Source organism: Capra hircus, chromosome 29, assembly GCF_001704415.2.
Source record: "Capra hircus breed San Clemente chromosome 29, ASM170441v1, whole genome shotgun sequence".
Classification (NCBI taxonomy): Eukaryota; Metazoa; Chordata; class Mammalia; order Artiodactyla; family Bovidae; genus Capra; species Capra hircus.
The window spans coordinates 5,295,372-5,308,664 of record NC_030836.1 but is presented as its reverse complement, the minus strand read 5'-3'; the positions used below and the strand labels follow the sequence as shown (position 1 = coordinate 5,308,664).

Sequence of the window (13,293 nt, the reverse complement as noted above, 5' to 3'; positions counted from 1 at the left end):
TTGAAAACTTCCATAACCTGGGAAAGGAAATAGTCAACCAAGTCCAGGAAGCACAGAGAGTCCCAGGCAGGATAAATCCAAGGAGAAATACAACAAGATGCATAATGCTTGAGCTGACAAAAATTAAAGGCAAAGATAAAATATCAAAAGCAACCAGGGGAAAATGACAAATAACATACAAGGGAACTCCCATCAGGTTATCAGCTGATTTCTCAACAGAAACTGTACAAGCCAGAAGGGAGTGGCATCACATATCTAAAGTGATGAAAGGAAAGAACCTACAATCAAGGACACTCTATCCAGTAAGACTCATTCATATTTGATGGAGAAATCAAAATCTTCCCAGACAAGCAAAAGTTAAGAAAATTCAGCACCACCAAACCAGCTTTACAATAAATTGCAAAAGGACTTCTCTAGGCAGGAAACATAAGAGAAGTAAAAGACCTACAGAAAATAAACCAAAAACAATGAAGAAAATGATAATAAGATCATACATACCATTAATTATCTTAAATGTAAATGGATTAAATGCACCAACAGAAAGACATAGACTGGCTAGGCGGATGAAAATATGTGCATGTATGCACTTCCGCTTACCATATTACTGTGCTTGACCCCCCCAAATTGCATGTAGTTATTTTGGTGTTGATTTAGTTGGTAAGTCATGTTTGAGTCTTGCGAGCCCATGGACAGTAGCCTGTCAGCCTCCTCTGCCCATGGGATTTCCCAGGTAAGAATACTGGAGTGGGTTGCCATTTCCTTCTCCAGGGGATCTTCCTGATCCAGGGATCAAGCCCAGGTCTACTGTGCTGCAGGCAGTCTCCTGCATTGCAGGTGGATTCTTTACCAACTGAGCCACCAGGGAAACCCTTTCTCTTTGTAATTATTTTACATAGAGAAACAAGCCATTCTAGTTCTAACACTCTTGTTTAGTTTATAAGGCAAGGCAAGGTTGAATGGTCACCTATACTCTGCCGGTAGATATCATCCATAATAAAAATGAAAGTCGCTCAGTTGTGTCTGACTCTTTGTGACCCCATTTACTATACAGTTCATGGAGTTTTCCAGGCCAGAATACTGGAGTGGGTAGCCATTCCATTCTCCAGGGGATCTTCCCAACCCAGGGATCGAACCCATGTCTATCACATTGCAGGCGGATTATTTACCAGCTAGTCAAAAGGGAAGATATAAGAAAAGCATTAAATAAAAAAGATCAAGCCCTACCAGGAACGTAATAGGTCATATTTCCTTTGAATAACACCGAGTATAGCACAGATTTCCCCTTTGCTGGGAATCCAGTCTTTTGAGAATAAGAAAGCTGTAGCTGTGTGCTTCACTTTTCTTAATAGAACAAAAGAAGCTGATGCAATGTTAAAAGTGGGATTTGATTATATTTTGCAAGACAGAAAACACTCAAAAATTAATCCAATGTTTTGGCTTAGGATTTTCCCACCCCCATTTAATGTGCATTTTAAATAGACTTTGTTCACAGTATGTCCCTCAATCCACTGGAGGCCTGAGCTTTTGATAAACAATTTTAGGAAAGAGGGTTCCATGGACACACATTTTTGGTAAATAATGAGTTGCACAAAGTTTCTCAGATTTTTTTTTTTAATCTAACATGTCCTGTGATATGCCAACATGAACTGCAAATACCCAAGATGGTGTTTCTCAAAGTTACTTCTAGATTAATTTGATTAACTTGAGGTACATTTCAATAGGCTTCCCAGGTGACTCAGTGGTAAAGAATCCTTCTGGAAAGCAGTAGACACAGGAGATGCGGGTTTGATCCCTGGGTTGGGAAGATTCTCTGGAGGAGGAAACGTCAACCCACTGCTATATTCTTGCCTGAAAAATCCCATGGTAAAGGAGCCTGGTGGGCAAGGCTAGACTGTACAATAATATTTTACTTTTATCTAGTTTGTTTCACTTTTTCTATTTCATGTTCAGTGCTCCCTTTTCATTTGGTTTACATTTTCCAGTTTCTCCATCTCTTCTTCCTTTTTTTTTTTATATTCTTTCTGAAGACTTTATCAAGTACAGTCAAAAAGCTTTTGGATTCATATATATATAGTATGCATAATATATATATATATTTTAGAAAACATAAATTTTTGCTTAACTAAAAAATTTATGGCATTTTGATTCCATTTATGTGACAATATGAATAGAATTTTGTATTTCTAATTTAAAATATGGATATCCAACAAGCAACAAAGGCTTAGTGTATAGCACAGAGACATTGTAGTCAATGTCTTATAATAATCTCTAATGGAAAATAGTCTGAAAAATAATATTTGTATATATGTATAACTGAATCATGTTGGTATGCACCTGAAAGACTGCAAGTCAACTATACTTCAATAATATATATATACATGCTAAAAAAAAATCCATGAGGAATAAAACTAGATTGAGGTGACATCAGAAGAGGGAGGGCAATGGGGAATAAATGTTGATTGGCATTGATTTCTCTCTGGGGTGATGGATATATCCTTGAATTACAAAGCTCTGGTTCCATAAATTTTTGTATATTAAAAAAGTAACTGGGTTACATACTTTAAATAGGCTAATCTTTATGAAATGTAACATTTATTTTAATAAAACCATCATTTAAGAAAGGAAAGCAATCTATTTTATTCTATGAGATACTCCATAATAAATTTTTGTGTTAAACTTTATTAACAAATTTATACATTCAACATGATTAAGCCATTTTATAAACATACAATCATTATGTTTCATTAAATTGCAGTGTGCTCGGATAAAGTCAGGTATCATTCTGTGACCTTGCATGAGGCTTAAGATAGCAACTTCCTCAGGGAAGAATTTCAAAACTATGGTCAGGGAACTAGATAATTCATGGAGACCTAAGGCAAAGGAAAGGCTTCAGAGGGGAGGAGATGGAGGAAGGAAGGAAACTGTATATGAGGGATCCTCTAGAAACATCATAGAAGCTCACAGCTCCATTGTCATAATCCAGAAAAACTCCAATCTTACCCAGAGGCCTTTTTACAAACTGAACTAAGGGTGGGGAGTTGGTGAAGAGACTATACTCGTCATTCACCTTTTCAGAAAACAGAAGAAATGCTTCTTCATAATTAATATGGATAATAGTATCACTTGTCAAGATATCTTTACTGACCCCCAGAATCCAGCTGGAGAAGTGTGTCACTTCCAGCTCCCAGTAGTGCCTCCCGGAGCTGAAAGCCTGAGCTCCCCAGGCCACAAAGCTCGCCCCACCATCGAGCTGTCTGGACATGCCGTGGGGGTCATCTCCTGACATCACACTTGCATCATCAAGGCTCACATGGTGAATGGTGGTCTGAGTCAGAACATTATCCACTGTAGAAAGAGAAAAAACTGGGTTAGCAAGTGGGATTTCTGTGTCTCTGAGAGGCAGAGGCTCTCTACTCCCTGCCTTTTTTCATTTTTCCTCCTCCAAGGAAACACAAAACAAAGCAAAGGGAGTTCAGACTGGCTCTACGATGAAGAACAATAGTTATCACTATCTCTACAGCATATATAACGCCTCAAATCATACAGAAAAAAAAAAAAAAACAAGATGCATCATAAACTGTGTGAAGTCTCTAACGTCTATCTCTTGACAGTTTATATCAGGGCTCACCTAAAATGTTTTATCTTTTGTTTAGAAAACTTTTCTTGTGTTCTTTGTCTTTAATATTATTTAATAGATAGATGACACTTTGCTGTCAAGTGAAAATTTATTGGGGTGTATTCTGTACCTATTACATTCTCAAAGGTCCAAACATTTGAAAGAAATCCATAAATGAATAGTTTGGAAGCTTCTGAAAGGATGTTCTGGCTAACCATGTTCACATATCTCTTGCCTTTCAGTTGTCCTGAGATTGCTCTAAGAGCATCACAGTTATTCAGCATAAGCCAATTTTAATCTGTTTTGTCAATTAGTCCTTATTTTAGGAATAATAAATATTCTCTGTACAATACATAACAAATGCATATGAAATGCAGAACATGTTAAAAACCAGAAATGCCACAATTAACCTTTCAAGAGTGAAATAACCAGAATAAACACAATGTTGATGGCTACTCATGAAACTAAATATTCTCTTTATAACAACATGAGCATCCTGGTTGTTCTACTATTGCTTCACTTATGTCAGTTGTAACTTAATGTATGCATCTGGCTTTGTATTTTCAATAAACTACAGGTGGCTAAGTTCAACTTTGACTTTTGTAATCTGACGACACGGGCAGAAAAGATGTTACCACTTTGGGTAACTACCACTACCATCATTTCAGAAAAAATAAAATAACAATAGAAGAAGGTTCCTTCTTGGGAAGCTCTAATGAAGCATAGTCCTGATCACCACAGGGCTGACCCTTACCTCTGAATTTGTTCAGCATGTCTAGGATTCCAGCAACAGGCCAGCAAGTGAGCTCTGGGTTCACTGGCTGAGGCTTCTGCATCTGTGCCAAGTTGGCCCTGAAACAAATGACATCTAATACATTTCAAGGCCAAAGTCTAATCACATGACCATTGTATAAAAGCAAATTTTAACCCAGGACATTTTGTTAGTTACATATACAATATATTCTACACAGTTGGGAATATAAAAACAATACCATATTTTTTACTAAATATAAATTGTATAAAATTTAAACTTCCCCATTGTTCTCAAATATTAGTCCTGTTTTCCACTCATCGAACCTCATTCCCTTTCTCTATTCCATCTCAGATAATGAAAGATCCTGGGCATTTTACAGAAGGAAAAAATTCAGCCTAAGCCTTTGAGATTAGTCAAGCAAGTAGTCATCAAGGATGCATTCAGTGTCTACAAGGAAGAGTTCGTTGATCCAGACCTGTTTGCTCTTGTCAGACCAGCAAGGTATTCCAGTTCCAACCTGGTTACCTTGGTCTGAAAGTCTAACTTAGTGCACAGCAGAAAGCCACTTCCTCTGAGGACCTGCCTACAAGGGAGCTTACAATGATGGAACAGGCTGAGTCACTGCTACTCCTCCGAACAAAAGCACGCATCTTCTTCTCATTCTTAGGGAATTTGCCTCTTTCAGGCCTTTTTCACCTTCCAACTCACTAGCATAGGTGTTTCCTCTGTGATAGTTTGGCAAATTCCTTCCAAAGTCTTATTGTGGTGAGGTTGGAGAGGATGGGGTGAGTGGGTAAAACCAAGTCCAGCATGTCAGAATGTTTTCAGGTATATTTGATTTCAGCCAAATGAAAAGGAAACTTCTGAAATCAAGAATCAGAAGGCCTGGAAATTATTTGAAATAAAATAGAAACTAGCCAAAAAGATGATATTGATAATCCATATATGAAGGTTCTGCACCTATGGATTCACATGTGGATTCAACTTGTAAATTCTTGGTTGCTTACTTATGTACTTATTTACTTATATATTTATGTATTTTATGAGAAGTCCTTGTTGGACCTGCTATTTTACATATAATTTTAAATATAGCAGTGTGTACATGTCAATCCCAAATTCCCAGTCTACCTATTCCTCCATCCTTACTCCTGGTTTTGAATGAAAAAATTGGAGAAAAAAATTCCAGAAAGTAAAACTTAACAATTCCACATACCAGGGAACTTTTTGAATAATATTCAATTTTCCTAGTGTATGTTTGCTGTTATAAGTAGTCTAGAGATGACAAAGTGTAAGGGAGAATGCTTGTAAGTTAAATGCAAATACTAAGGCATTTTGTATAAGGCATCCTGCATCCTGGAATTTAGATATTGGGGAGGACCTGAAAACAATCTTCCATGGTACCAAGGAATGACTGGGTATCCATTTCATCAAAAAGAGAACAACTTTTCCGGAAATAAAAAACTCATTAGTGTATACTCACTTTTCCAATACATTTCCCATGGCCTGTAAAGAGAAAAAAAGAGATCATGTTAATCATGATACTTCTGTCTTTTTGCATCTTCTTCTCTCTCTCTCTCTCTCTCTTTTTTTTTTCTTTTGGAGAATGCAATGGCACCCCACTCCAGTACTCTTGCCTGGAAAATCCCATGGACAGAGGAGCCTGGTAGGCCACAGTCCATGGAGTCGCTAAGAGTCAGACATGACTGAGCGACTTCACTTTGACTTTTCACTTTCATGCATTGGAAAAGGAAATGGCAACCCACTCTAGTATTCTTGCCTGGAGAATCCCAAGGATGGGGGAGCCTGGTGGGCTGCCATCTATGGGGTCTCACAGAGTCGGACATGACTGAAGCGACCTAGCAGTAGCAGTCTCTATTTTTTATTCAATAAGATACTGTTTTGCTAATTCTCTTCTAAGGAACAGTCAGAAGGCATCATAACTGAGCTTAAACTAAAATATGATGGGCTTCCTCAGGGCACATTAAGGAAGGAAGGGAGCCATGAAGAGTATATAATGATGTAGCAACATCCAGGATTCCAATGTCACTCATTGCCCAGTGCTATTCCCTAGGACAGAGCTCACCATCTATGAAAGCAATAAACCAAAACAGGGAACCATATAAAATGAATTATAGAGTGCATGGAAATTGATGACTAGTTCTAACAATCTTGCTGAGACATAAAGCAAAAGCTCAGTATCTTCAGAAAATTTGGGATAGCAGGGAGTTTCAAGGGTTTAGGGGAATGCATATTTAGATTTACTCCATGAAAGTTAACATTCTCCTGGTCATAGAATTTTGCTGACTTTGGAAACTTATCTGGATAGTACCCCTGATCACACTAAAAAAAAAGGTATTTTAGCTAGGAAATGGGCAAAAAAATCTTCTAAATGTTACCAGGATATGATAAAATAGGGGATTGGACAAATACAATAATGGGGGTCAAGGAAAAACCTTTCTTAGCTGAAAGTAATAGTATATGCAGGGAACATTTCAGTGTCACGGCAGCTCGTCTAGAAGAGTGCTTTTTTCTCTGAGAATAAACCCTCCTCTCTCACCTGGAGCAGCTCCATGTCCGGCTTTTGGCACATCTCAGTCAGCTCTCTGTACATTTCTTTCAGTCTTTCTTTGTACTGAGTCATTCTGAACACACTCTCCTTGAGTTGTAGACAAATCTCCTTGGCTTCTTTCTTCAGGGCCTCCAGATGCAGTTTCTCCTCCTCCTGGACTAATGGATGCCTCCTCTGACATTCAAATTTAATCATCACCTTCCTTAGGGTCACATATTTCTGAGGGCATAGTGGATTCAAAGTATTGCTTATTCTCACATTGAAAACAAAACTCAAATAACATTTCTTTGATGTAATCAGGAAAGCTCTTGGCAAACTTTTTGCCTCCCACATCGAAGGTCCTGTATCTGCTGGTCCTTCCTGTCCATGCATTCTCTGAGTTCCTAGTATCTTTCTTTGCTTGAATCAAGCCATCTGAGGGGTCCCAAGCTCTCTCTCTAGGAGGATTCTCTAAGGTTCTTGCTCTATCCATTATTTCCTCTCTGACATGAATCTTGCCTCTATATACTATTACTCTATTCATCTCTTCTACTTCACTAGTCACACTTAGTGAAATGTGTCTTATACTTCGTTTCTGAAAACTTGTATTCAAATCTTCAAAATCTGGCCTAGGAACACTTTTCATGCTGTGGTTTTCCCTTGTACTAGCATCCTTGAACTAGCATGTTTTGGCCTGTTTCAATTGTGATCACTGATAGGTCATTTGAAACCTCACAATTTCCAGGGAAGAGACCAATGGGAACTTAAATGGACCAAACAGCAAGAATTATATCAATATCTATACAAATAAATAGTAACCTTTTTATTCTTACCTTAAATGACCGAGTTTTTTTAGCTTCCTGATTCAGAGTCAGTTGTATTTCTTCTCTCATTTTCCATAAAGAGCTCATTCTTTTCAGAAATTTTCCCTGCAAAATAGTCATGGGATTTAGTGACATGGAAGATGACACCATAAATTTCATACCCTTATTCATGAGCAAAGGTAGTTGTTGGTTACACAGAAACCTTGAGTTAGAATGCTGTGGTCAGATTTTCCCTGATTAATCTGAATCTAACACTTGAATGTGATAGTAACAGAAGTGTATAGTAGAGAACAGGGGAAAACTTACAGATAACAAAATCCATACCCTAATAAATTGAGACTTACACATTTATATAGTTTGATTAAGAAAGCCTCAAGCTCCCATCAGAAGCCTGTGGCCCTGGTGCCACCCACCCCGGGATGCTGCATTTCCACACACGTGGACAATTGGGAAACAACACTGAAAGGACACATTATATGTGAGGATCCACATTCGGAACTCCCCCCTCCACTATCTCCACCCCCATCACCATCACAGCATCCTCATCTTCCTCTCTGACTTAGGAGCCTCTAGATCCCAAACTGCTCAAGAGGCATCACCTACCCGGGTCTCCTCAGCAGCCCTGGGTATTGGCCTGTGGCTGTGAGCTGCGTGCTCGGGGCGTTCAGAGCAGGGCCCACAGAGCAGGGTCTGGTCAGCCTCACAGAAGAGGCCTTTGGCTTCCTGGTGTGTCACGCAGATCTGCTCCTCTGAGCTGTGGTCGTGGTCAGCTCTGGCCTGTCTGGCAAGGGAAGCCAGCCTCTTGAGGACAATGTTGGTTTGGAAATCGGGCCTCTCTGCTATTCTCCTGCACTCAGGGCAGCTCGTTGGAGTCTGGCCTTCTTCCCAGCAAAGGCTCAGACAGGGACGGCAGAAGCTGTGCCCACAGTCTATGGTGACGGGGTCCAGGAAGCAGTTCATGCAGATGGAGCAGGTGAGTTCCCTCTGGAAGGCCTGCAGTGTGTCTGAATCCATGTTTCTGAAAATTAGAGACAAATGAGAGGGTAAGAGAAAAAGCTATTCTTATGCTGTGATCAGGGAAAATAAAGCCTTTGGCACAGTCCTGTTTTGAACTCTATCTCATTTCCACACTTGCTTACCCCCAGTATAAACCTGTGTGCTGAGTCGCTCAGTCATGGTCAACTCTGAGAACCTATGGGCTGGAGCTCCCTGGGGTCCTCTATCCATTGGGTTCTCCAACCAAGAAAACCAGAGTGGGTTGTCTGGTCTTTCTGCAGGACATCTTTCCTACCCAGGGATTGAACCCATGTCTCTTACACGTCCTGCATTTGCAGGTGGGTTCTTTACCACTATCACCACCTGGACTTCCCTGATGGCTCAGTGGGTAAAGAATCTGCCAGGAGTGCAGGAGACATAGGAGACATGGGTTCGAGCCCTGGGTCAGGAAGATCCCCTGAAGAAGGAAATGGCAATCCACTCCAGCACGCTTGTCTGGGAAATCCCATAGACCTAGGAGCCTGGTGTCCTACAGTCGAGTTGGACATGACTGAGTGACTAAGCACAATCACAATAGAAACCTAGAAATGGTGGCTACAGACCGGTTGTGTTCATGCTATAATAAAAAAGATGAAATTAGATAAGAGAGTCACTAGCAACTTTTTTTGTTTAAAGGAAACATGAGTGTAAATGTTAGGATGACTCCAGAGTTAATTTGGTCAGGTGACTGGAACAAAAGAACATATATAACCTCAGTCTGTCTCTCTCTCTCCATCTCTTCCTGCTTGGAACCCCCACTAGCACTCACTTTCTCTGTGCTAATGTTCCCTATTCCTTCTGCCTTTGAAGTGACATATGTGCTTTTCTAAAGACAAAGAAAAATGTTTATGAATAATGTAAACTTAATGTAATCAGTGTTGGTTTTGACTTTGATGTGTTAAATATGTAAATAGGTCAGTGTTTCCTTATGACTTAAATAACAAAACTACTCCTTTCAAAGCAAAAAGAAAAAATAAAAACAAACAAAACTTGTCATTGCTAGTTCAGGAAAACAGTTTTACCTGGAGTCAGTTCAGATGACCAGAGCATGTCATATTTTGAACTGATGAATATTTCCACTATAACAATAGTTAGTAAAAAGAATCAGTTGTTTAATAAAAGCAAAGAAATTAGTTTGAACATACCCAAGGATTTCCTCTCTACCCTGGAAATTCCAGACATTTGGTTAACGGAAGCAACATCAGGTTCTTTGTTTTCTGAGACTTCCCTCTCTTTCCCCTTCATGCTTTTGGAGTCCTTACTGGCTGATTAGATCTATCCTGAACACTTTTCACTTGTGCACTGCAAAGTGAGGGTTCTAAAATGATAGCAAATGTGACCATTTCAGGAGGTTTTCTGATTAATTCACCCATTTAACTCATGTTCATCTGTGTGAAGGATATGAAATATATACATTATGTTGAACATTTTAGGAGTACTAGCTGTTTTATAAGTACTTGGGTCTCTAGGAAACTCTTTTAAGACTTAAGAACCTCTAGTAACATAAAGTCATGAAATAATGACATGACTTAGTGACTCAACAACAGGAGAAGACTGCTGTTTTGTTTATTGTTTATAAATATTTCTAGGTATTAGATTAACTCTTTTTATATGAATTAACTATTTCAATTTTCTCAACAACATTTACTAATTTTCTATTTTTACCCACATGTTATAGGGAAGCTACTTGACATAGTGTGGGTAAAAGAAGTTACTTGTTTACAAATTCAACAGGGAATAAATGCTTGATGCAGTGTTCACATATAGATAGCACTGATAGAAAACAATTACATTTCTGTCTGCAACTACCATTAAAGTTTCATTTTTAAGTGAGCATAGCAGAATTTCATTGTACCTTGATAAGAACTCACCTTTGGGTACACTTGATGAAATGTAGTTGATGAAATTCTATTCCTGTTTGGTAAGTAACTATTAAATTCAGGTCAGCACTTAGGTGCTCACCTCCTTCTGGCAGGAACTTTAAAAATTCTCCTCAGTGCAACAAACTCGAATCCGGACAGCTCTGGATGCTGGAGAAGAATGCAATTGCATCTTCAGGGAATGCTCTATATATTGTCTGAAGACCACACCCATTTCCTCCAAGTGATATGGTTATCAGCCCTATGAAAAGGTATAGGTGAACATGATTAGATTTTTGCAGAGTTGAAAGCATTTTTATGTGCTCTACTTAATTCAATTGCTACACTGCAATCTCTGCTAAAAAGTCATATCTTACATTTACAGTTGCAATCCATGAAGTTGTTGTTTCAGTTCTGTTCAGTTGCTCAGTCATGTCTGACTCTTTGCGACCCCATGAATCGCAGCATGCCAGGCCTCCCTGTCCATCACCAACTCCCAGAGTTCACTCAGACTTACATCCATCCAGCCTGTGATGCCATCCAGCCATCTCATCCTCTGTCATCCCCTTCTCCTCCTGCCCTCAATCCCTCCCAGCATCAGAGTCTTTTCCAATGAGTCAACTCTTCACATGAGGTGGCCAAAGTACTGGAGTTTCAGCTTTAGCATCATTTCTTCCAAAGAAATCCCAGGGCTGATCTCCTTCAAAGTGGACTGGTTGGATCTCCTTGCAGTCCAAGGGACTCTCAAGAGTCTTCTCCAACACCACAGCTTAAAAGCATCAATTCTTCTGTGTTCAGCTTTCTTATATAGTCCAACTCTCACACCGATACATGACTAAAAATTTCAGTCAAAAATGCATATTTTTGAAGGGTCAACTGGTACCTAATTTTAACAATATTTTCTGCAAATCTTTGTATGTATCATCTACTTCTGTGAAAGTGAGAGTGAAAGTGTTAGTCACTCAGTCATGAATGACTTTTTGCAACCCCATGGACTATATCCCACCAGACTCCTCTGTCGATAGAATTCTTAAGGCAAGAATACAGGAATGGGTTGCCATTTCCTTCTCCAGGGAATTTTTCCAACTCAAGATTAGAACCCAGGTCTTCTGCATTGCAAGCATATTTTTTACCATCTGAGCCACCTGGGAAGCCCATCTAAGCCCATCTACTTCTATAATGTAAACTATTATCTCTACTGTATTTACAGACACACTCCACTTTTAGGGTAAATGATTAGGTACTACTTATAGAATCAAGTAATCCTAAGAAGAGAGAGAAGCCTGGCCTGCTGCAGCCCATGTGGTCCTTAAAGTGCATGAGGACAACTAAGAAAGAAATACAATCACAGAAGTAAAATGAATCCTCTTAACCATTCCACAGTGCATGTCAAGACAAGCTAACAAAACCAGAACAGAATCATTTCACTAAGTCGGTAAAGAATGTTGTTTCATTTTAACAACCCTCATATTATTGATAAATCAAAAATAGGAAATTTAGTTTGTTTCCCCTCAGAAGAGTCCCAAGAGCTGCTCTGTGGTGAACTGTGTACTCACCGAAGGAGTTGTAGAAACAGTCTACCCTGGGCAATAATATGAAGTTGGCTCAGGGATTAACTGTTCCAAGTGTGGCCATCTCCTGATCTAGTTGAGCTCCCTCTCGGTTTTGGAAAAGACTGACTTTGGCTCCTGGAGTTTCCTTATACTGAGTCTCTGAATCCCACCCATTTGTTCATCAGTCTTCTGATGGTGTTAATGTGGATGATGAGATTTCCTGAAACAAGATAAGATTGCTCTAACATCTTGGCTTATCTTCATAAACAATCTCCACGAACACTCTATCATCAAGAGCTACTGATTGTACCATAGACCCAATCTCAAATGTACGTTGATATGTGAGTTTCTGAATTTCAACAATTTTTATTTTTAACCAAAGAATTTGAAAAGATTATTTTAACACTATATGGTGAGGTTTGTTTAAACATGTTCTATCATGGAGAAATAGTTTGATTTTATTGATTGATTTTTAAATTTTAAAGTAACTCTTTAAGGTAGAAACACCTGTGGCCACCACTTCAGAATGGAAATTTCTCTTGTCCTTCACCCTCATGCTCTGGATCAAGCCCCCCAGTGCCTCTGAGCAATGACAGGATGGGGGGCTCTCTGTTTGGTGCTCTCCAAGCCAACTCCAAAGGAAAGGGTCAGTAGAGAGAGACCCCAGCTCAGACAACACTTTAGGCCAATGTCATTAATAGGCTACTTTAGAACAAAATAGAAACAACAGTCACTGCATTGAAAAATTAGAATAAAAAATATTTTGAAGGGATAGCCCATATCCTCATCTTTCTTTTCTGACATATTTCCCACTGAACAATCACATGGAGAATTCAGAGTTTTGGAAAGGGGTAGGAATCATGACCCTATCTTTAAGTTTTTCAAAACACGTGTACCTTTTATACACATTTCAAGTGGCTGATGGTTCTTAGAGTTTATGAGCAAACTTTTGAAAATGACCTTGTATTGCAAAAGCACAACCACTCTTTAATGAGAGGTGACTCTTGTTAACAGTAACCCCAGGGGCCTTAATTTCCAAGTCTTAACCAAGTTTTGTTTTTTTTTTTACCACCCTCCTTTCCTAAATGAAGTATGGCAATGTAG

At 39.1% G+C, this 13,293-nt stretch overlaps 1 protein-coding gene across 1 annotated transcript; it reads right to left on the bottom strand.

Moving 5' to 3' along the window:
* On the bottom strand, window positions 2,861-8,756 carry LOC102190382 (tripartite motif-containing protein 64-like). Its single transcript, XM_018042867.1, has 5 exons — window positions 8,346-8,756; window positions 7,752-7,847; window positions 6,915-7,158; window positions 4,371-4,484; window positions 2,861-3,345 (listed from the first exon to the last, which is right to left on the bottom strand). The coding sequence occupies exons 1-5, from the start codon at window positions 8,754-8,756 to the stop codon at window positions 2,861-2,863; spliced, it is 1,350 nt and encodes a 449-aa protein (XP_017898356.1).